Source organism: Panthera tigris, chromosome C1 (genome assembly GCF_018350195.1).
Source record: "Panthera tigris isolate Pti1 chromosome C1, P.tigris_Pti1_mat1.1, whole genome shotgun sequence".
NCBI lineage: Eukaryota > Metazoa > Chordata > Mammalia > Carnivora > Felidae > Panthera > Panthera tigris.
The window spans coordinates 156,865,665-156,891,059 of NC_056667.1; the positions used below are offsets into that span (position 1 = coordinate 156,865,665).

Genomic DNA, 25,395 nt, shown 5'->3' on the forward strand with positions numbered 1-25,395 from the left:
TTCTCCTAGTAGAATGAGAATACATATTTTGGTTTGCTTTGTTTGCTGTCTGTCCCCAGCATTTAGACAGGACTTGGCACATTGCTGGTGCCAATTAATATCTGTAAAAGACATCTCTAAGTTCCCTGTAGATTTGGCATTTTAACTCTGAAATACGTCAATTTCTCCAGAAGGCCCCAGGATCTACAGAGCCAATTTCAGAGAGTTTAACTCTCTAGATAACCCTCCACATATTTGAAAATGCCACCTAAGTCTCGTCACTAACTTCCATGGCTGTGAAAAAAAATCTTTCTACCAAGGCCAGTACTGAGCAGGATTTTCATTGTTGTGGGGCAAACATACCATAAGGCTGCCTGAGGGAATGATAAACAGTCACTCCAAAGGGCCTCAGGGAGGTCTGGAGGTACACTTGTGGACTGGTCTCCGTGAACTTGTTTGCCTTCATTACAGCCATCTTTGTCCAATCAGTAAAGTATACATAATCTTCAAACAAGCTTATTCCAAAGGGATGAGGAATGAGTGAGCCTCCGTAGACTACCGTCTTCCTGTTGCAAAAGATGTATATCACACAATTTTTTTTACCTTTTTTTTTAAATTTTTTTTTAAGTTTTATTTATTTTTGAGACAGGCAGAGACAGAGTATGAGCAGCAAGGGGCAGAAAGAGAGGGAGGCACAGAATCCGAAGCAGGCTCCAGGCTCTGAGCCGTCAGCACAGAGCCCGACTTGGGGCTCAAACTCACAAACCATGAGATCATGACCTGAGCCGAAGTAGGACGCTTAACCGACTGAGCCACCCAGGTGCCCCATACCTTCATTTTGATTAAAGGTGAAATTAGTTCAAGTAAATGCATAAAAAGCTAAGTAATCTCTTGATCCAAATGTAGAATATATAGAAAAATATTTTTAAGTTGTAGGTATATCTCCACCTACATTTGATAGAAAGATTTTCATGTGTCTCTTGGGAAAGACCCTTGAAAATAAAATTCTATCCCCAGTCCTAGTTTATTCTAGACTTTTTGAAAAATTACTGTTTTCTCACATGCTTCTTTAAGGTTGTCTCACAAAAAAGGGGAAGGGGGTTAAGATGTGAGATACCATTTTGAAATCCATAGGTGAAAGAGTATAACAAGGGAATGGAAATGTAGTAGCAGATACCTTCAACTTACTCCACACTGCAGCATTAACCATTTCTTAGCAATTAGGGAGCTGGATAGTAAGTAGAACAATTCCAGAACAACCATACAGACCTATTCCTGATGTCATTCTGGAAAACCAAAAAATAGCACGACTACTGCCGTGCCTCAGGATAAACCTGTTTGCTCACCACACTTGTAGTGGAGGCACATAGTGGCCAGAGCTGCTTACGTAGAAGAAAATACAAGTAAAAGGTGCCAAGCAAGGACAATGTCTGCCATAAGTTCTTCTATATCAGTGATAATTCACTTAGGCCACATAAAGAAAGTGAAGTAGAAGCTGGTTCTGAGAAAAAAACTTATTTTTTGCCTCGTGGCAAAATAGAAAGACCTTCAAGAAAAATCTTAAGAGCCCTGAAAACAAAAATGCACTATAGAACTCTAAGAACTGAAGATGCTAAGGTTTCACACCAAAATGTAAAAAAAAACAAAAGCAAAAAACAAAAACAAAGAAACCTAAGGGGGCAAGTAAGCACACACTTTAAAACACTCAATAATGACATGGCACATTAAGATTAGAGAATGGTTTTTCTTTTTCATTTAGCAAATTCCAGAACCCTGAATGCCACCTGCTGGCACAGCAATAGGCAGTGACTTTATGATTTCAGCTGTACTCATGAGCTTTAATATAGCTCTTTGATGTTGCTTCACAGCCAGCAAAGCACTCAAATATTTCTGAAACTACACTTATTTTTTTATGTTTTATGTTTTACTTGAACTTTAGCATAAAAATAGGCTATCTAATATAATGTCAAAACACCTGTGAAAGAGAAAAAAAATGTGGGCAATTTCTCAATTGTTTTTGTACGACTTATTGGGTTGATTGATATTTTATGTTAAATTGATTCATATTCTCATTATGGGAACCAGTTTCAGTGATAAGAAGTCACAGTCTTAATATCCAATCACTTCATTTCATCAAGTAGAGATTGTTTTAAGAATCTGAAATCTAGTGGTAAACTGTGATACCCTTAAAATATAAAGAAGAAAAAATATAATATTCCTTCCATTAAGAAAACAATAAAATCAAGTCATTTGGAAAATTAAATTGGCCAGTTTATTTGCTGAATCCACAGAGTAGTTTTTGCTAGTCAAATTTAAAGACTGTGGTTTAACCAATTTTTGAAAATATGAAAAAGAGAGAAACTAAAACAGTTAACAATTGAACTAATACAGTTAACTGTAATCAGACTAAAAAGATGAAATAAAAAGTATGTCATATGTTGGAGAACAGAGGGTTACTACTGGAGAGGTTGTGTAAGGGGCATTAAGGAATCTATTCCTGAAATAATTGTTCCACTATATGCTAACTAATTTGGATGTAAATTAAAAAAATAAATAAAATCTAAATAATAAAATAAAATTTAAAAATGCAAAAAAAAAGTATGCTATAGTTTATGCTCAAATATTCTTAAGTATCTTTGAAGTACATCAGGTAAAAAGCAAGTCAGAATTTCTCTTTGAAATTTGAAATACATAAGGGCAGAGTAAAATCCAATTAATTCCCACCAGATTATGCTAAATAAATAATAAAACGTACTTATTCACTGGGGGAAAGTTAGAAAGCTAAACGATAAAGTGTTCTTTGGAAACAAACCATAAGGGACCCAGAGAAATAAATGGACTTAGGAGTTAATGAAAATAATGTGTTCCATCTGGGAGTGGGGGAAAGGTTGGAGAGGAGAAATCAAAGAACAAATGCTCTTCGTAATAATGCGTATTAACATGGAACACAAGAAAAGTTAACAATCCAAAAACAAAACCTTGTCGCTTCATGCAAATGTCAACACAAAAGTTATTCAAGATATTGAACCCACAAAGTCCGTATTTTTTTGAGAGGGGGGAGCACAAGTGAGCAAGGGGCAGAGAGAGAGCGGGAGGGAGAGAAGCGGGGCTCACCCAAAGCAGAGCTCAAGCTCACCCCATGGGGGACTTGAACTCACCAACCATGAGATCATGACCTAAGCCAAAGTCAGATGCTTCACCAACTGAGCCACCCAGTAATTTAATTTTAATTAAAATATTTTAATTCTGGCCCTGCTATGTACCCCTCTCCATAAATTTATGTATTTTTTCCCAAACTTATGAAGCTATAAAAAATACTTCTTACCTTTGAATTCCATCATAAGTTACAGTCTCAATATAATCAAACCGGCAGTCCACCCAGTAAACACGCTTCGATACTATATCCAGGGTTATCCCAGCAGGCCATCCCAATTTTGTTTTTACCAAGTCTTTCCGGTTGGTGCCATCCATGAAAGCCCTTTCCACCTTAGGTTCCCCAGAAAGGCTCTCCCAATCTGAGAAAAATAAATAACTACAAAAGAAAAACAAAAGATGACAGTTATTTTACAAGTTTCTCTGGAAAATATTTTTTTAGGTTGCTTGGATCAATGGAAATTTTCTCCAGAATCATCGAAGTATAAAACAACAAAAGAAAAAAATCAGAGACTATGAAGGCCAATCAGGAGAGTCAACAACTCCAAATAGCAACCATTAAAATGCACTGATATGGCAGCCTAAAAATTCATGTCATGAAGTACAAATGAATAATCATCATTCACCAACATTTCAGTAGCCCAAAGTTCAGACAAGCCTTCTAATTTTTTTTTTTAATGTTTATTTTTGATAAAAAGGGAGAGACAGAGTGTGAGCAGGCTCCAGGATCCAAGCTCCAAGCTGTCAGCACACAGCCCAATGCAGGGCTCGAACTCACGAACTTCAAGATCATGACCTGAGCCGAAATCAGACTCTTAACCGACTGAGCCACTCAGACGCTTAACCGACTGAGCCACCCAGGCACCCCCAAGTGTTCTAAGATCCAACTTTGAGAATTTGGGAGAAAGCTAAGTCTCCTATAACTGTTTTCAAATGTGGACACAAGGAAAATTTGAATTTACACCTGCAGACAAGTAAGCATTACCAATCTTGATGGTGTGTCGCACATTAAACAACTTGTAATTAGGTATTACCATTTGACAATGGTAAATCTCAATCCCAGTTTGTAACAATTGCCAAAAGAATAGCTCCAATCTTCTTTCCCCTCTTTAAAAAACTACAGCTAATTCATGTTAGAATGATCATCTTGATCATGGTGAATCAAAAGCAACATCTAGTTGTAACAACATTATTAGATTGAGTCAGAACAGAGTCTACTCTCTCAGCAGACAAATGTGGCGAACACTAAAAATAAAATTCATATCCCTAAAAAATCATATATTCTTAGTACACCAGTAGAGGTACTCCTTTAAAGCTTCTATGAGTGGAGACATAAAATAAGCATGGGTTTTGGAGCCTACAAGAAATCAGAATTAACCTTTAATTAATCCAATGGATGTTTTATGTATAAGAGGAGAGATAAAGCTCCAAAAATACTAAAATCAGCATGTTTCCACATCTCTTACCCAACAGTTGGGTCCACGGCAATTCCTCTAGGATGCCCCAAGTTTTCAGTTATGAGGGTGAGCCGGTGGCTTCCGTCTATATTTACCATATCTATGCGGTTGACCTTGGTCTCTACTAAATAAAGTTTATTATTAATCCAGTCTACGGCCAGATTCTCTGGATCATCAAGAGAAACAACTTCTTGGATATTTAAGCCATTAATGTCAACTGAAAAAACCTAAAAGAAAGAAAAAACAAAATTACATGTCTTAAGCTGTGGGCACTGTTTTCCTATATTCATTCAGTATATTTATCATCTATGCTGTACGAATCAGTCAGCTGGACTTAAAAAAATTCACTGAGACTTGCTAAAATATTTCATATAATGGGTTCCTAAGGAGAAAAAGATTATTTCAAAGTATATGTAAGGCAAATATAAAAAGTTGGATTTTTTTAAATCCTGCATTTCTAATTCTTGGTAACTATCAAAAGTTTCATTAAAGAATGTGGATTTTTTTGTGGAGGAGGTGGTGATGGTTTGTTTTGATTTTTAGCTGTAATCAAATCAGTATTGTTAATAATCCAAATTCTCATTTTTTAGAATTTTTATGCAAAAGTCATCACATAATTGAATTAAAATTTTACTAATAGTACAGAAAATGTGACAGGAAGAAATAAAATTCCATAACTCTTTAGAAGCCTCTAAAGTTTGTTTTAAAAATCTCTATTGCATCACTCAATGTTGAAATTAAATCTGTCACACTTTCCAAATAAGACAGCATAATGAAGTTTTGGCTGTTAAACAAAGTGTTGTCAATATTTGTTACTGAATCTTCCATTACAGTTCCATTTAGAAGATGCAGGTAAAATCTGATTTTTATCATCCAAAGCAACAGAGTAGTTTTTACATTTTAAATGATCAAGTTTCAAAAATTACTACCAAATATCTGTCCAGTTTTGAAAGAATGTCTACTATTTCTTTTAATTAGGCTTTTGGACTCCATTTCGAATAAAATTAAAAGTTGCTCAAGGCTAATCCATATAATAGACTGCTTTGTTTAATAGGTCACATGTAATAGTATAGCATGGAAAAGGTGCTGATTAACACAAAATATCTCAAGGGCCTTTTTTGTTAGAAAACAAAAGAACTTTCCCCTTCACTCCCCCAAAAATGAAAGCTATCAACACTTTGTGCTTGGGGTTCTATCAACTCCCAAGCTACACTCCTGAAATTTCTATTTACCTTATCTTGCACAGTGTCAGTCCAAAAGACTCTGTGTAGGTGATAGTGAAAATCCACACCCACAGCCACTCCATGATTTTGAGACTCTACCAGCATGGAAAAGGTCCTTCCATGAATATCACCAATTAGCAAATCCCGACCGTTGGAGAAAATAACGGAGGCCTGCTCAGCTAAATGTGAAGAAGGAAGGTATTATCACACCTTTAAGTGAACAAACATATGCATATCACTCTCTCAGAAGAACTTACAACTGATAGGCTTCCTGCCTTTTCAAATACTTCTTCTATGTTATCTTATTTCATTTTAAAATACACTTCTGAGGCAGGCATATGGGTGTCATTCTACCCAGTTTACAGATAAGCAAATGGAGGCAAAAGATGTTTGATGAAGTGTTCAAAATCAAAGTTAGGAACAGAGTCTACCAAGAATTCAAGTGTCCTGACTGCTAGTCCAATGTGCTTTCAAGGACACTGAGGGGAATACATCAGGTATTTTCAAGAATCCTCTGTGATATGGGCACCTTACCCCATGTGCAACTTCAGATTATGTAAAGCACAGAACATATCTTAAGGATTACTGGGAAATCACTGTTAAAAATATGGCAATGATGATCCAAATCTGCTTTACCTACAAACTCACAGGCTTGCAAAATGACATGAGTATCAAGATTTTCCTCACAGTCTTGTCTGCAATGGCTAAAGGATCAAAAATGCAAAGGATAAAAAATGATATAAAAGTCCATTAGTAGGGAAATAGCTAAATAAATAATATACATCAAAAAAATGGACTATTATGCTACCATAAAAAAAGTGAAGAAAAGTTCTCTGTGTTGATACATATCAGCAAAATGCACAACCGTGTGTATAGAAAAATAGAATTAAATACCTATACTTGTACATTCTTATTTATGTATTTAACAATCACTAGAATTGAAATAAACAATGATATCCATGGGATAAGGGAAGTGGAAACTGGGCAGAGAGAAACAGAGATGGAGAAAGACATTTTTATAGATTAGAGTTTTTGAACATATGAATTTATTATCCATTTAAAAATAACTACATTTAATTGTTAAAAAATCAGCTGTACCAAATAGCTATTACACAGCAAGTCAGATTTCGTACAGGAAAATAAGTGGGAAATGGGCAATTGATCAATTATGTGAACAGATGAATGTCAGGCCAAAGGAACTTCAAAATAATATGTGAAAAAAAACATTGGCGAAAAGAAACAAAGTCAAGATCTTCTATCCCAGAAATGCATGATTCAATGACAAAATGTCATGATAAATGGAGGAGGGGGAATACCTTTTCTTTTTTTTTTAACAGATTTTCCCCATAAATTTTCTATACTACAGTACTCTTAGATTGATTCCAACCAAACATCCAGAATGAGGGCATTCCCCAAAATTCCAACCCAAGTTTCATAGGTCCATTTGGAACCACCCCTAAATGTTTCATAAACAATACCAAAATTATTTCTATAGATACTAGTCACCCACATTTGTGGTAGGTAAATCAAAATTTAAATGTACAAGTAACATACCACAATTAAATGTTGTGGATGACACAAAAGCTCAGACTCAAAGTGGACAAGCAACCAATTAAAAAACTATATGAATAATGGTCATAATTAATCCACAAATTGGTCCCTAAGAAACAAAGTATAAAATTTACGTGGACCCGTTCTTCTGGCAGCAGCGCCCACTCCTAATTTGTGATGAAAAAACCCTGCTATCCACATAAATGATGATATTTCTTTCGTCATCTGCTATGGAAGGAGGATATTTCCTGTTTCCGGTTCCAATATATGGCAAGCGTACTTAATTTACTCACAGGAAGTATTAGCTTTGCAATGTTGCTGATGCTCCAAGACATACCCTTCTGCGCAGTGGCACTGGTGATGGCCAATTCGGTCTTCACACATCTGGTCACAAATTCCCCATATCTGGCAATCATTAAAATCTGCCACATGGGAAATAAATATTTATAACCATGTTTACCAGCATTTTTTGAACACACTCTGACAGAAGTCTTGGACGGGCCATATAGGAATGTGGTGATGCCCATATCTAAATAAGTACCCTCTGGAGGTAGCCCAGATTCTAGGCATACAATAAAAAATAGGAATTCAGAACAGGCATCTTCATATTATGGAAAATCTAAGATGATTTAAACAGTTTTTTTTTTAATCTGCACAAAGGATAATTTTACAGAGGATGCACAGCACTGCTTAGATTCATAGCCTTGTGGTATTGCATTTCATTTTTTAATGTTGATTTACAAAATACCTGAATTTCTTCCCTTCAAAACTGTGTTTTCCCATATAGCAGCCACTAGCCCACCGTGGCTTCCTAAATTTATATTTCGATTAATTAAAATGAAAATTGGGGCGCCTGGATGGCTCAACTGGTTAAGCATGTGACTTTTGATTTCGGCTCAGGTCGTGATCTCATGGCTTGCACCTTGCCAGCACAGAGCCTGCTTGGGATTCTCTCTCTGCCCCTCCCTCTCTGCTCTCTCTCTTTCTCTCTCAAAATGAATAAACATTTTAAAATCAAATAAAATGAAATAAAATTAATAATTCATGTTCTTAGTCTTACTTGCCACATTTCAAGTGATCAAAAGCTACATATGATCAAGGGTTACCATATGTGAAAGTGTAGATATAGTACATTTCCACCATTGCAGAAAGTTCTATTGGACAGTGCTACATCAGAATAAAGTAAGACCTGCCCTATATCTATCCCATCAAGAAGTTACAAAACTGTAACTGCAATAAAGTATTTGGAAAGATTCATTTGCCCAGCTGCCTTTCCTCTGACATCAAAAATTAAAACAAAAATTAAATTTAAATCATTTTTAAGACATTTTTAAAATATCTTCTCTTCTACTTATTCATTAACTTCTTATTCATTCATTCATTTAATAAGTGTTCATTGGAAGTCCATTATATGACTGAGTAGGGTTTACTGTCACCATTGTCCTAGTTCTACTCTCTAAAACTGACATATAAACAATACAGTATGGGGGGGGGGGGAGAAGCAGATGGAACAACATAAAATATATCGAGTCTTTCTCAAAGATTGTACACCTTAAGGGCTACAGAAATTGTAGCCTATCTTTAGTAGATTGTTGCCAAATATTTCATTTGACCCTCCAAGTTCACATCCACTCTTCAGTCTCCTTCACCCTGCTCTCTTCACCTGGGAGGAAGACCATCACATCCTATACCAACAGGTTCTCAGTAAATTATAATTTCTGAAAGCATTGTACCCTAGGGTCTAGAATTCTCCACATTTCTAGGACCCGATTACATTTGCAACAAATGTCACAGTTGTGAATTAGGTTCTACTATACTTGCTGCGTGGCCCTCTATCTCACAACTCCCCAACTACAAAGCTCAAGAAAGCGCTGGGATGAAGCTGAAGTTTCCAGTTTTCCCTCAAGATCAACTACAACAACATGGGCCTACATGGCCCTTTCCAAGAACTGTGACTAACCAAAGGAAAACATTAATCCAATTTGGACATGACAAAGTAAAAGGCATGTGTATATAAATAAAAGGCCTTTCATGACTTATCTCTTGTGTGCCCTCACCTCGGCCCTGAGAAAGCACCACCTGAGGCTTCACCTCAGTAGAAATGAAAGTACAGGATATTCGCCCTCAAATTCCCAGAATGTCATGACCTCATTTTGAATGCAAGACCGATGAGAATATGTCCTAAGGGCCTGCAGTCACTCCGGGAACAGGAGTTCTGATGTCAAACAGAAGAAAACCAAAGGTGAAGAAGTCATAACTAAGAATTCTCGGGTGCAAATGCCCTTCCTATCACCTGGGCTACAAGTACTTTAAAGGTTGAATGAGTGTATAAAATCACTGTCACTTTTAATGAATGAATAAGATTACAGTCTGCATTACGGAGAAAAATGAAGGATAATTACTACACATCATCAGCCAAAGTGAAAACAAGAAAAATTAAAGTAGACTTGAGGCTTTTGATGAGAATAGAAAAGTAGTGCAAACTGTCTAAAACCCTAACACACTGCTTTATAATGCCACCTCCCACGCCATTACCTTTACCTATTTTTCTTTCCTTTTTATTCTTTGTCACCTCATACCAACAGATACTGCTTTGAAAATAATTCAAAAACCCCTTTTTAGCTTAGACCCCCTTGGACACCCTCTGATCCGTCAGGTTGTCTGAAATCCCACCATGCTGAATGACCTCCCTGCCCTAACTCCGTACCATGATGTCATTCCGTCAACAAACAGCATGTCCTGTCAATCAGAAACAATAACCCTGGTAAACTGCTTCAGCATGCCTCGGAGGCTCCACAGCCAGGTCAAGACTACCAGGGGCAGATGAATGGTAGAAGTCCACAAGATTACTTGTCAGGATTATTCAATTTTATTCTTGATTACCACTGAGGCATTCACTGGGGAGCCATGTCTAAGATGATAGATGTTGCATAGGTTTCCAACACCTGAAGCCTCTGTAATGAGCCAGCCATGCAGGGTCACAGTCATACAGAGAGTGTTTATTGAGTTGAAATGCTTGAAAGAGCAAACCAAAAGAATTTTCCTAAAAGCCCTGCTGAAACAAGTGTAACTGGTTTCGTAATGTCACATATCAAAACTAATGTGTTCTCTTTACAAAGAGAGCAAAACACAGTCTGTGAAATAAATGTTAACCCAGCTTCAAAGAACACATCTTTGAAAAACAGAGATCACAGAAAAGGTCTCTACAGGTGGCACGGGACCTGACAATCACAAAGGCCCCCAACTGCAGACTTTTGAGTTTATCTCCAAATGAAGTCATCTGTACTAAAGTCCCAGGCACACACTGCAGGGATTAAAAAAAAGATGTTCATCATGTAAGTTAAAACTAGTGCCGTAGTATTAGATCAACGACTTCCAGTGTGCTAGGAACTGGGTGAGTTTTAGAAACCCTGAAATTATCTTATGCCACAGCAGAACATTGGCATTTTCTGTACTACATTCACTAATAGGTTAAATGTATTTTTAAAAACTCATTATGACAGTTTTCATTTATTTCAGACTTCAAAACAAAGTGGCCCAGACCTCTGACAAGTAGCCCTAGACACTTGAAAATAGAACCCAAAGCTCATCATAGACTTAGCTACTGGGGGGAAAAGTGTTGGAAAATGTCTAAGAACAGGTTGTAGGGCATCACAAAACTAAGCCAAGGATTCTGAAAGAGCAATCACTTTTACTGAATAGACTTCACGGCCTATCAAGTTCCAAATGCAACGCAGCTCAGCAGCCGTCTCAGTCCCCTCTTCGGGGAGTGAGAGAAGAAAAAAGAGAGAAGCTGATGGAATACTGAGAATGTGGCTTCTGGTATTTCTATTGGAATTCCTTTTCTACTAAGAGAAAGGAGAAATGCCTAGAGAACTAAAAAGACTAGAAATCGAATTGGCAGGTGGGTGGCAATAAGTGGCGGGGTGGGGCGGGGGGTAGGGGGGGTAGACCCTGACATTTGCCAAAGACAAAAGGAGCAGCCTCGCACCCACAGATGAACAGCACTCTGAGGAAAAGGGGACGCTGCCTTCACAATGAAGCCAGGCAGCAAAGGCAGGGGCTCAGAAAACCACCTAACAGTTGAGAACACTCAAGTGACCGGTATTTTTTAATTACTTGACTGCATCCCCAATCTGATGATGGTGGTGGTGATGATGATGATTGTAATAATAAAACACAAAAAGTGTCCTGATTTCATTTAATGCCCGTTACAGATCATCATCTTTCTTTATAGAATATTTTCAAATGATTAGAAATTTAAGGGCTTCCTTAAATAATTTTGAGTTGTCTCTGAGTCTTCAGAATCTCTTGGAGTGATTTGTGTAAAGCGCATGTCTTATCTTATATGCATGTCTTGTCTTGTGACATGTCTTATATTCAACAAGTAACTATACTGTTACTTCAGGGGAACAATCAGATCATGGGCAAACTTTGGGGCATGGTCCCAACATTAGAAACCTAAAATTGCCTCCTTTGAACACCACAAGGACCACCTTAATTGGATTGCTTAGCGGATATAAAAATCTTATTTTTCTTTGGCATATGACACATAAGTGAGTCCCATTATGGTTCTCAATAACACTGAGGAATAGACTTTCTCAAAAGTTTCAAGTTAAAATTATAAACCAGAGTTAATTTGTGGCATTAAATTTTTTTCTGGCTGTGAACAGTTATTAAGATCAACCATATTTGATATAGTATAACCAAATTGGAAGCCATGAGCTGAGACTACAGACTGAATAACTTCATTACTTTTACCCAAATTCAGTATTTTTGGCCAAATTATATTAATATTTTGGAAATTACTTCAGGAGAAGCACTTTTGTAAAAGTATGTCCTTACATATGCCATGTCTTTTTATTCAGAAAACCCTGAAGAACCCCTTATTTGGAAGGAATATCAAAAGAACACAAATATCCTAGGAAAAATCTGAATTATCTATCTTTTGGAGATCCATAGATGACTACCAAACTTAATTTTAAAGAATCATTACAGTTACCTTCCAGATGCCCTTTTGCCAACAACAGTAAAAACAAAGTTAAAAAAAAAAAAAACCTGGGGGCGTCTGGGTGGTTCAGTCAGTTAAGCATCTGACTTTGGCTCAGGTCATGATCTCACTGTTCATGGGGTCAAGCCCCACATCGAGCTCTGTACTAAAAGCTCAGAGCCTGGAGCCTGCTTCAGATTCTGCATCTCCCTCTCTCCCTGTCCCTCCCCTGCTTGCACCTGTCTCTCTCTCTCTCAAAAATAAACAATAAACATTAAAAATAAATAAATAGAAACCCCTATGGACACTTTCTGCTAATACGTTTGTTGTTTGTGTATCAAAAATCAGAAAGAAGGAAAGAAATCAGAGCATTAAAAATCACTGTTTAAATCCTACAAAAACTAAATTGATGTTACTTGGCCATAGTAATTTTCCTATCATCAGACCCCATCCTAATCTCAGAAGGATGCAAAGCTGGCTCACATCACACTCAAAAATTTCCTAGTGGGAAAAATCATTGTTACAATTCAGATAAGAGAGATGTGAGAAGTATCTGGTGCACCAGCATCTACTTCAATGCCAGCCAAATGAAGCAAAATGACAGTGTCTACTCTTGAACCAAGTTTCAAGAATCTTCAAACACAGGTGAAATCAATAGGATTAACAACAAGCATGGCATGGGTACTGACTGGCCACTGTGGCCAGTGGAGCAGAGAGCTGATGATCTGTGTTACGTGACCACTCTTTAGTTGCTGGGTCCTGAAGAGGTATGAGCATCCTGGAGAAGAGGCCAGGGGTGAGAAGAAGCCATGTGGTAATACATCCACATGCATGTAATACCATATTAAACAACCAGTGTGGCCACACCAACCCTGCTTCCAAATACTAAAAAACACGAAAAGATTTCTTCCTTCATTATGTTGTGGACAAGTATCCATGTAGCTAGTCAACCCACTCAAAAGAACCACTCTTTTGCCTTGTGCATTTCACAAGTTTCTCAGACTTAAAACTTCCTATTGTCCAGGTTTTCTATGGGGACTGTGTTGGTCTTTGTTATAAAGATAGTCACTCCTATCCACAAGCATAAACACCTTGATGTCAGAGATCACATAACACATCAGTGTCACAGCGTTGCACTTGTGATGAAACACAAGGCACTCCCACCTGTCACTTACCAACACAGGTGCGGGTGTTATTTTGGTCAAGGATAAAACCTAGGGGACAATGACATATCCCTCCATTTGGTGACGGGTGGCATTGGTACTCACAGCTCAATATAGAACACAAATTCACATCTAAACAGAGAAAAACACTTTGTTAAATAAATAGTGAACTCTGGACAAGACTGATTTACCTATAAAGTAAAAGCTTCCTTTATCAAACCTAAAAGTTTATTAAGCATGTAGTAGAGACACAGAAATTATTACCATTCAAGCCTTCCTGCAATTTTATGCAATAAAAGCTCAATCCTATTTTTAAAAAAAATAAATCCTTTTAAAGTTATAACTACATGCAAGTCAAGTCATCTTAAAGGCAGTTTATGGAAAAATCAACTCATAAGCCTATCTTTTTGTTTACATAGTAGAAAAAAGTCAAGAATTCCCAAGTGACTGGATTGGCAACATGAAACATGTTAACCATGGCTACTTCTAAACAACTACTAGATAATTTATAGACTACAGGTCATAAATTGTATTCCCATATAGGACACTCAATTGTCCATACAGTTGATGGATTGACGGTGGGGGGATATTCTACAACCATTTAGAAAAAAAAGAAAAACTGGGGTGCCTGGGTGGCTCAATCAGTTAAGAGTCTGACTTAGGTTAAGCATTTTGGCTAAGGTCATGATCTCATGGTTCATGGTTCAGAGCCCCGCATCAGGCTCTGAGCTGTCAGCCTGCTTCGAATTTTGTGTGTATCTCTCTCCCTCTCTCTCTTTCTCTCTGTCTCTCCCTCCTCCACTCACTCAGTAAATAGATAGATAGATAGATAGATAGATAGATAGATAGATAGATAGATAGGAAAAAAGAAAAACTAAAGTTAGGTATATATCCCAGAAACCAGAAGGTTCTTTTTTTTTTTCCAATATAGCCAGATAAGACTTCTCCATAAGTATAAGCCAGAGAATAAAATCTCCAGAACACCTTTAGAATCATCAAAATTGCCATTAAAACCATTCTGCTTGGGTGAAAGAAGAAACACCACAAATATTTTGAAGCTCCTCCCATTAAGAGATGGAGTTTGTTTCATCAATCCATTGAATCTAAGCTTGGCCAGATGACCTGCTTTGGCCAATAACAAATTTAGCAAACATGACCTAAGAAGAGGTTCAAAAGAGCTCATTCGCTAGGGTTTGCCTTTTCTATCACCATGTGGAAAAAGACTAGACTGGGTTTTCATTTTAACATCTTTGATGTGTCAATGAGCCGGTCTAGGCCACAAAACTTCCTAGCCAACCCAAAGGACCACGAGAAATAAATATTACTTGGTTTAATCCAGTAAGTTTTAGGATAGTTATGCAAACACCAATACTCTCTGTATTTGGCAATCTATTATAGAAAAACAGAAACCTCTTTATCTGAGGGGTGCCTGGGTGGCTCAGTGGGTTAAGCTTCCTACTTTGGCTCAGGTCATGATCTCGTGGTTTGTGAGTTCAAGCCCCACATCGGACTCTCTGCTGTCAGCACAGAGCCTACTTTGGATCCTCTGTCATCCTCTCCCTCCCCGACTCATGTGTGCTCTCTCTCAAAAACAGTCTTTATCTGAAAACTACCCAGATAAATTTCCATACTCACCACAAAATCGTCCTTTGGTAATATTGGTTTCATCTTCTCCTCCTGGACAATCTAAAGTCCCATCACAAACCTTTAAAACTGGGATGCATTTTCCAGACTCTGGACAAGCCCATTCGCCTGGGTAACATTCACGAATATGATGAGTACTGCTTTCTGCAGGGGGTGGAATAAAAGAGACACAGGCCACATGGGAGAGGGAGCCAACTCTTTTTAATCAATATAGAGAATATAGACCAGGTGGACAAGAGAAGTCCACAAGTATTCTTAGTAAACTAGCATTTCTAACTGTACTACTGGGCTTTTACTGAGATGAGAAGTGGCAAATGGAATTATTCAAGTTCTGTTCTAAGATAGGTAGCCAGATTATAAGAGTAAGAAGACACGTGGACCTGAATTATCAAACAAACTAGATTAATAACCCTTAGAAGAAAATGCAGTTAATTTAAATCCTGAATTATAGAACTAGGGTTATCAAGGTAATAGAAAGTTTCCTGAGTTTTTATTTTGTTTTTGTCTGTCCTTTTTTTGGTTGTTCTTTTTCTTTAGTGAAATGTCATCAATGTAAGAAAAACTACAACTAAACTGCAGGAAGACTGCTGCCTGGAACACTGAAACCAATGGATCTTCCCCAAGCATCACTCTTACTATATCAGGGGCTGGAACAGTACAGGACTTGCTTTATGCTGTGGGCGTTAGTAACTTCTGAACTGTTGGAGGTACTGCTGGTGAAGGCGGTGAATATCATTGTCAATTTCCTTCTCAAAGAATCTTGAAACAATTCCCTGGGTAGCAGAGTCTCCTGCAACTACCAATCCCTAACTCTTTCTCTCACACGTTGCCTATCTTCTACCACTGGATGTCAGTGGCTTGTGTGGTTGAAAATCCGAATTTGAAAACAGAAAAAAGTCAGCATATGTTAAAGAAGAGGGACAGACTGCCCCACCTATTCTGCTTTAATGATGACAGGGAAGAAATCATAATTTATTCTATAATTGGGTCCAGGGTCCTTTTAAGAAAAGCCAGGGGAGTCACCTCCTTCTTCCCCACCCACTAAGTTACTTAAAATGCAGGCAATCCTGAGACTTGCTTATCACAGATAATTTCTAACAAGGAGAGTAGGAATACAAGTTCTGGAAAACACTTTAAGAAAATGCTTTCCAATAAGAATCTCTTCTCCTTACCACATCCATTTTCATCTCCATTATCTCTGCAGTCATCCTCTCCATCACAAACCATATTTTGACTAATGCAGTAGCCATTGGAGCAAGTGAACTGGTTGCCTCTGCAGGTCTCGTAGGCTGGAAGAAAACAGCAGTTGCACTCCAAAGACACAAATCACTTGGGAAAAATCAAGAAGTTCAACTCACTGCCTAAACTGAAACGAAACTGACTCTGTCAATTTAGTCTCTAAAGTATCTCAAAACAAAACAAAACAAAACAAAACAAAAACAACCAGGAAAGAACAGGGGGAAGAGTGGAAAAAAGAAGGGGAGAAAACATAACAGCATCTTTGGGTCAAGGATGTGAACTCAGATGCCAGTCTGTCTCTCAAAATTACAAGGCAGTATGCTATAGGTTGACACAGAACAAAGAATGCAGATTGATAAATGTGCTACAGACAGGTCAACGTCCAGCATGCCCTTACTTTATCACAAGCACCGAAATTGCTATCTAAGACCAAATGATTCTGAGTCACCCATTCTGTGTTGTCACATTCTCTTTAATACAGTCACTGAAATAAGCCCAGGGGCCAGAGAGCAAGTCAGGCATGGCTCATAAAAAGTTAGGGTGATGGGGCGCCTGGTGGCTCAGTTGGTTAACCATCTGACTTCGGCTCAGGTCATGATCTCACAGTTTGTGGGTTCGAGCCCCACGTCTGGCTCTGTGCTAAACAGCTCGGAGCCTAGAGTCTGCTTCGGATTCTGTGTCTCCTTCTCTCCCTGCCCCTCCTCCACTCATGCTCTCTGTCTCTCAAAAATGAATAAACATCAAAAAAAAATGTTTAAAGAAAAGTTAGGATGATACTGAAAATAATTTAGCAAGGCATAGGTGCCAATCAATCAAAATGAGTATGGTTACAAAAATCACAACATTCTAGTACATAAATGACCACAAAAAGGTGCCACCTCATTTTGTGAAATCAGTAAAACTCTCTCACAGAGACTTCAAACTACATATTCCAATAAAATGAGTCCAGAGTGAGAGTGCCTGGGTGGCTCAGTCAGTTAGTGTCCAACTTCGGCTCAGGTCATGATCTCACAATCCATGAGTTCGAGTCCTGCATCAGGCTCTGCGCTGACAGCTCAAATCTTGGAGCCTGCTTCAGATTCTGTGTCTCCTTCTCTCTCTGCCCCTTCCCTGCTCACATTCTCTCACTCTCTCTCTCTCTCTCTCTCTCAAAAATAAATAAATGTTAAAAAAATTACATAAAAAAAATTAGTCCACAGTTGGCAACCATGAGAGGTGATGTGCCTCATAGGCAATTAAAAGAAAAATAAAAAGTAGGGACAGAGTTAAAAAGTGGAGGCAACAAAATCCACCTGCACCACACTGAAACTTTCCTGCCCCTCCAATATCAATGTGGTAAGAATTTCAAAGTAAAGAGGGGAGCTAGGACCACTGCGATAAGGGAACTTCCTCTCCCTTCGAAGTGTTTCTCTCATTCAACTATCAAGGTTATCAGACCCATTACTGAGGTATGGGTAATTTGAGAGCCTAGTGATACAATACACCCTGTACCCTTGTAGCCTGAGGGGGAAAAATGCACACTGTCCATCAGCAATCCTTCAACTCTACACAGATCCTTAGAAGATAAAAGAGTCCAGGTCTAACTACACTGCTGAAACTCATGCCATGAGGCCTAAGTGATCTTCTGGCTCCATCTGCCATCAGACATAGTGACCCTTTTGTTTGAAAAGAGTGGTACATTCGTCAGAAAATAACTACAGCAACACTCCTAGCAACCTGACCCAGCATAAGGAAATCACCGTACCACAAGAACGTTCATCACCGCCGTCTTCGCAATCAGGGTAATGGTCACAGACATAGATACGAGGGATGCACACCCCAATATCACACTGGAACTCGTGTTGTGAACATTCCTGAGCTGTGACACAAAGTTAACGAGGGCAAGAAGAAAGAGAAGTTCAATTCCACTGTAGCCATTTAATTTCACAGGAAGATTCTGTCTCAAGTTTAAAAAGAGATTTTTATTATGCAGCAGCATGCTGGTAAATGTTTAACAACCAATTCTCCAGGAACAAAAAGGCCCTGACTCGTAGTGTTTGCCAATTTCCATGGTGCAAATACTCCCACTTCCAAATACTGACTTCAGGCTACCAACATGAATTCACCGAACACAAATTCGGGAAGAGACTGTGGAATTGGCCAGCATAAATGACTGTGCACACCATTGCACATCTTGTATACATTACTCACTGCAATTGCTTTCATCAGAAGAGTCTCGGCAGTCAATTCTCCCATCACATTTCTGACTGCTGTTATAGCAGGCTCCACTGGCACAGGTAAGCTGTTCGCATGTTGGGTATTCTAAAAAAAGGAAAATAACACACAAATCTTAAATTAAGACATTCCTTCTGCATGCACTTCTTCAGTGACTACTACATGTTAGACACTAAATGCTGAGCATATACTGGAAAACAAAAGAGACCCGGTTCCTTTTACAAATTACAAACTGGGCTGTGTGCTAATGTGGAAAGTGCAGGGTTCTATGAGAATGCATAGCAGGGGGGAGTCCAGAGCCCAGGGAAGTCTCCCCTGAAGAAGTGACCTATGAGCTCAGAGCTAAAGAATGAGAAGGAATTTAACTTATTCCAAAATGGAACCTTCTTTTACATAATACAGATAACATCCCAAATAGCTAGTGTACTACCAAACAGGCTTTGAGAAGTGAAGGGCTGTTTCTTTTGCCAGAGGGTTGTTTCCTTTCTGAAAACAGGCTTCTAAGTTAGGAGGGATGGGACCACTCAGTAGCTATTTACTCTTACTCAAGCTGCTTATCGTCTCTGTTACCACTTCTTTATCCATACATTTACATAATTTAGTTCACAGGGTAGAGGGACCTCAAAACACAATGTCTACTATCGCATTCTGAAAAGCATAATGTGTTCTACAAGCACAAGTAACTATTACCACATTATACACATATGCTATTAACCAGATGCTTAACTCTGGTTTTCTAGCTCAAGATGGAAAAAATCAGGATGTCCCTTGCAGGAATAACATGCTGATAGTCCCTCTCCTGTGTGTCCCCATACTTGAAACACATACCTCTCGTGATTCCGAATGAAGGCTTCATTCTAGTGGTTGTTTATCTGTTTCCCCCACAACATAATGACACCCTCTTAAGTTCTAGGATCCTGTCTTACCCATCTAAATTTTTTTTTAATGTTTTTATTTATTTTGAGACAGAGAGAGACAGAGCATGAGCAGGGGAGGGGCAGAGAGAGAGGGAGACACAAAATCTGAAGCAGGCTCTGAGCTGTCAGCACAGAGCCTGATACGGGGCTCGAACTGACAGACTAAGATCATGACCTGAGCCAAAATCAGATGCTTAACCGACCGAGCCACCCAGGTGCCTCTTGTCTTACCCATTTTAGAATCCCCAACACTTAGTGCAGGGACTGGATCATTACTCAAGGTGTTCAAGATATGTTAGATATTGCTACTGACTTATCACAGATGAACTTTTTAGGTAAAAAGCTTTCAAAACCATTTTGAACTTCTGCCTTTTATGGTCTTCAATATCCTCCTTCTCAAACTGATATTTTTCTTGGTCTTTTTTTTTTTTTCCATTAAAGATTGTTCTCATAATGATTCTCATATTATCTTCAAATTTCTCTTTAAGCAAAAGGTATGCCTTAGATAAGGGCTCAAAGACTAGACAATAGAGTCCCACTTTGTGGCTCAATTTTTCATTTAAGAACCTGCTTTGAGGTTTCATAGATGTGGACAGATAATTCCTTAAACAGTCCCAAAGTCTCCTTCAAGCATGAGCAGTGCACAAAATCCTGTGCTGAAACTTTATTAAACTTATCCTGAGTTAACAACGTGCACTTTAATGAAAGATGAACTCTCAAATGATACTTTTCCATTTTTTGTACAGTGAAAGAACCCCAAATATTCTCATCTCCAAAACTTTAAAACTGGACTACTAAGTGTCTTAATACTTAGGTGTACTTAAATAGCCAAAGTTCCATTTAGTTAATCATATAATAAAATGGAAGGCATTTTAAAATAGCTGATTAAAATTTTTAATTTCTTCTGAATTTTAATTTATTTTTTTAGTAGTCTAAGAATCAGCTTAGGGTTACTGCTGTCTTTTCATCATTGAGAAGGTATGCGTTACAAATGTGCCTTCAAAGGGTCATACAGCTCTGTTTATTAATTCTCACTTCAAGAGATGCAAGAGGCCAGTTGAGTCTGGCCAGCAATTCCCCTCCCTGTGTGCCAGACAGCTCCTAGAGTATGTTGTGTAGCCTTTTAAGCAGGAGAAAGATCTTAGAAAACCCTGTCTTTGTAATAGATAAGATATCTGTTTGGAGGAAAATTTATTTGGGGTTGGAGGGTGACTACCTCACTTAAGGTGATTATGGCAGATATGAAGGATCTGGGACAAATATACTGAGAGGATCACTTGTTCTCGCCATCCTGCCTTTTGAGAGCCAGTGCCATAAAACCGGAAAGGGAAGAACTACAACAGTATCCACTGACAAGACTAAAAGTTTTCTGACACGCCTCATTCCCCCCAACAAACAACAAGGCCAGCTTGAGGGCATCAGGGAGAGTATTGTGATGGTCAGAGGTCAGCAGTTAAACACCAGGAATGAGGAACAGCTTTCTTGTCTCCATCCACAATGATAATGAATCTCTTCTCAATCAGCCAAGAACCTGCCTCAACTCCTACAAGCCTTCTGGTCTATTCTGTGCATAGTTAACTGCGGTATATGCCCATAGGGAAGACTGCATGGAACCACCCGACTCAGCTAAATACTGAAAATATTTGGAGACCCACACAGAGGGAATGGTTCCAAACTATTCACCCTGAACAAAATAAGAAATGAACAGATTCTACTTCCCTTAAAGATTTCTATTACCAACTCCAGGAAATAGGAAGTCACAATACTTTGGGACTGGCAGATACCTAAAATCCTATTTTTTTGGTTTATTTCCTAACCAGGTCAAGAGTCTAACCTCATAAACTTTTTCCCATGGAGCAAACCCATCATGTATCTGAAATGTCCTGCAAGATTTTAAGTAGAGAGAAAATTTAAGAGAAGAGATATTGCACAAGAAACCAGAGAAACCCAACCTTCTAAGTTTTGTCTTAATGGAAAGATTGACAACGATCAAGTAGCCCAAGACCTCTAAAGCTTATCTGACACAAAAATTCACAAAAAGAACACACTTGCTCACACCACCTCTTCCCTCTCCCTTCCTTACTTTCTCCACATGCCAAATGTATGTGTTTGTTCCCCTACAAATGGGAGCTTCCCCCAAATATCTATACAAGATTGGTGTGGTGCTTGAAGATTTTTAAAATTTTTCTATGCTAATGATTTTATTTGAGCAAGAAAGTACCATGTTTAGATAATCAAATAATTAAAGAGTCTGAAGTGGCTTGAAGACTTCATGGAACTCCCAGAATGGAAATCATTCACAGCAGAGCAAGATGTAAATATTAACACTACTCTTTATTATCTTGACAAGAGGGCTGTGAGTACATTCTAGTCTCAGAATTTGGCAAAACGGTCAAAAAGCACATAGAAAAGAAGACAAATTTATTACAAAGAAAGGGGAGACATCTTAAAGGTAGATTATGAAACTTAAGGTAAGATTTAAAGGAAAATAAGAAATTACTGATAAAAGTCTTGCTCAAGATACCTGAGACCTTTCAAGGTCTTAGCCTCATCCTTGTAAGTTAGTTACTCTGGCTAATCCAGTCAAAGTAATGATTTGCCAGAAAAAGTTTGCTAGTTTGGCCACTAGCACTTAGTTGCAAGTACTACCCACAGTTAAATAAGCAATGACAATAAAAGCCATCAATAACATAGACTGAAAAGTAGGTGCCAGAAAGTACTCAGTATGTATGAACTCATTTCATCCTTATCACAACCCTATGAGGTAGACACTATTACTCCCATTTATAGATTTCTATTCTATTGATGCTATATATGTACCTTTCTGAGGTTAAGTAATTTAAAAAAGGTCATACAACCAGTAAACTGGAGAGCCAGATTTCAAATTCAGGCAATGTGGCTCCACAATGCACATCCCTAGCATCACAATAGATGTAGCTACTGCTTAGAAGCTTCACAGCAAGCAGTAGGAAGAAGCAAAAAATTAGAGAAACAAAATGAAATTGAATGAAAGAAATAGAAACTCTTAGAAAGATAGTTTTAAAAGGAAAATAAATAACTCTAGAGAAAAAGCAAAGTTTTCGTTTCTTCCATTCAGTTTCCCATCCCACATTGGGAGTCTGGAGTGGTGAGGCCAACTCTAGATTTCAGCAAGTAATGGCATATTCTATTAAGGACTTCAATCTGGTATGATCCAGGAATTCAAGGAAACTCTATGCTAGGAAACAAAGCTTTCCAGGAGTACCAGAACAAACAAGAGAGTCGGCACCAAAAAAATAGACCACAATATAGCAGGGAACTCACTCTACCCCCTCCCCAGTTAAATTCAAATCCCCAAAGTGACTGCCATCATGAACTAGCACCAAAGAAATAAAGCAACATACAACAAAACAAGAGGAAAGTATTTCCTGCCAGTCTTCAAAAATAATTAACAATGGCTTTCAATAAAAAGCATATACATAACAAGTTTTATAAAATGGAAATAGCAATTCAGCACCCTAGAAAGAGAAAGCAGGGATGCCTGGATGGCTTAGCCCATTAAGCGTCCGACTTCGGCTCAGGTCAGGATCTCACATTCGTGAGTTCGAGCCCTGCGTTGGGCTCTGTGCAAGCAGCTCAGGGCCTGGAGCCTGCTTCAGATTCTGTGACTCCCTCACTCTCTGCCCCTCCCCTGCTCTCTCTCTCAAAATAAATCAATAAACATTAAAACGAAAGAAAAAGAAACAGAGAGAGAGAGAAAGCAAACACAGTAATCCCAAGGGCTAGTACCATGGGACTAAAATCAAGTTTAATCCAAGTAGCTTTCAGGAAGCAGAAGCCAAAAAGAGAAAACACATTATCTATTCCTATCTGTTCCTTACAGTGATCCTCTGTGACTCATCTGGGCAGAACAAACACGCAAATTTTAACTGAAGAGACAGGAAGAGTACCCGCACCACTAGAATTATGAGAGTGGCCACTTGCAAACCATAGCTAGAAATGGCGTGGCTCAGTCTTCCTATCGAGAAACTGTTCCAGATAATTGAAGATTCATCAGCAAATGATTGCTGCATGAACGTCATTATGCTGAAAGCTAGTTATTCTACAGAGTGCTACGTTCCTTTTCATTAGAATTTCATTCTATCCAACATACATTTATTGAAATCCACCTCCCTGGATACTTTGCTATGAACTGGATAAAGAGATAAACTTTAAAATTACAAGTGAGGTAGAAGTTCCCACAATGTTGGGGGGCCCTGGGTGGCTCAGTTGGTTAAGTGTCCAACTCTTGATTTCGGCTCAGGTCATGATCTCACAAACTGTGAGATCAAGCCCCGCTTCAGGGTCCTCACTGACAGTGAGGAGACTGCTTGAGATTCTCTCTCTCTCCCCCTCTCTCTGTCCCTCCCCTGCTCGCACACCCTCTCTCTCTCTCTTTCTCTCTCTCTCTCTCAAAACAAATAAATAAACTTAAAAAAAAAGAAATTCCCACAATGTTTTAAAAAATATTTTATTCAATCAGGGCACCTGCGTGGCTCAGTTAAGCGTCCAACTTGTGGCTCAGGTCATGATCTCTCAATCCATGAGTTTGAGCCCCGCAGTTCAGAGGCTGGAACCTGCTTCAGATTCTGTGTCTCCTCCTCTCTCAGCCCCTCCCCCACTCATACTCTGTCTCCCTCTCTCTTTCTCTCTCTCTCTCTCTCAAAAATAAATGAGTGACAGTGAGGAGCAGCTCTCTGATAAGGTGACAGTTGAACAGGAGCCATTAGGCTTAGTAAAACAAGGTCATTGGTGGCATTGACAAGAATGCTTTCAGGAGATTGGTGGAAACTGCTGTTTTCAGGGAGTTCAAGAAGGAAAGAGGAGAGGAAATGGAGGCAGTGATATTAAAGACAACTCTATGTAACTTTGTTATAAAAGGGAGCAAAGAAATTGGACAACAGCTGAGAGGGGTCTTGGGAGCTTTTATTTATTTTTTAACTTTTTTTAATTTTTTTTATTTTTGAGACAGAGACAGAGCGTGAATGGGGGAGGGGCAGAGAGAGAGGGAGACACAGAATAGGAAGCAGGCTCCAGGCTCTGAGCTGTCAGCACAGAGCCCGACGCGGGACTCGAACTCACGGACCGCAAGATCATGACCTGAGCTGAAGTCCGCCGCTTAACTGACTGAGCCACCCAGGCACCCCTTGGGAGCTTTTAATACATATTTATAATGTGCTTGTATGACGATTTATTTTCTTTTAAGTTTATTTATTTTGAGAGAGAGCATGCGTGCAAGCAGGAGAGAGGCAGAGAGAGGGAGAGAAAGAGAATCCCAAGCAGGCTCTGTGCTGACAGCGTGGGGTGGACCCCATGAACCCCGAGATCATGACTTGAGCCGAAAACAAGAGTCTGACACTTAACTGATTGAGCCACCCAGGTGCCCCTGATGGAGATTTAAATAAGAAATTTTTATTTCCCCAAGGTTTCGGGGCTCTGAATTCTATCTCGACTGTAAGAACACCAAAACAGGTATGTCTGTGATGTGATAGTTAAGGGTGTCAGTCTCTCTGCTTCTGCTTTCTCACCTGGAGTAATAGAAAGAGAACAGTAAGAGCAAGGCTGAAGGGGCAGCTTAACCGTGGAACTGAGTTTGAAGAAAAGCATGTTCTTTACGAGCCATCATAGTCTACAGAATGACTTGAATCATCCTCTTTATTCCTCTGTTTCCCATTTGGAGTTTCAGCAATTAGATATATAAAGGAAAATGTTTGAATTCTAAAGAACAGAAAGTCAATAGAAATAAAACTTCACGGACAAAGCGGCCCCAGTTGCAGGCGGACCAAATACTGCTGATTACCAGCAAGAAAGCCTTCATTGTAATAGGGATTTTACCCTTTCTTTGGC

General features: G+C 38.8%; 1 protein-coding gene across 1 annotated transcript in view; it reads right to left on the reverse strand.

The window, feature by feature from the left end:
• Positions 1-25,395, reverse strand: part of LRP2 (LDL receptor related protein 2) — a 198,056-nt gene that overhangs the window by 117,796 nt on the left and 54,865 nt on the right. Inside the window, exons 5-14 of the mRNA XM_042994641.1 lie at positions 18,590-18,700; positions 18,144-18,257; positions 16,333-16,449; positions 15,152-15,304; positions 13,529-13,648; positions 7,657-7,785; positions 5,822-5,991; positions 4,599-4,816; positions 3,305-3,511; positions 343-545 (exon numbers count right to left, since the gene is read on the reverse strand). Of these exons, the coding sequence (XP_042850575.1) occupies positions 343-545; positions 3,305-3,511; positions 4,599-4,816; positions 5,822-5,991; positions 7,657-7,785; positions 13,529-13,648; positions 15,152-15,304; positions 16,333-16,449; positions 18,144-18,257; positions 18,590-18,700 (1,542 nt within the window). The remainder of the gene's footprint in view (positions 1-342; positions 546-3,304; positions 3,512-4,598; positions 4,817-5,821; positions 5,992-7,656; positions 7,786-13,528; positions 13,649-15,151; positions 15,305-16,332; positions 16,450-18,143; positions 18,258-18,589; positions 18,701-25,395) is intronic.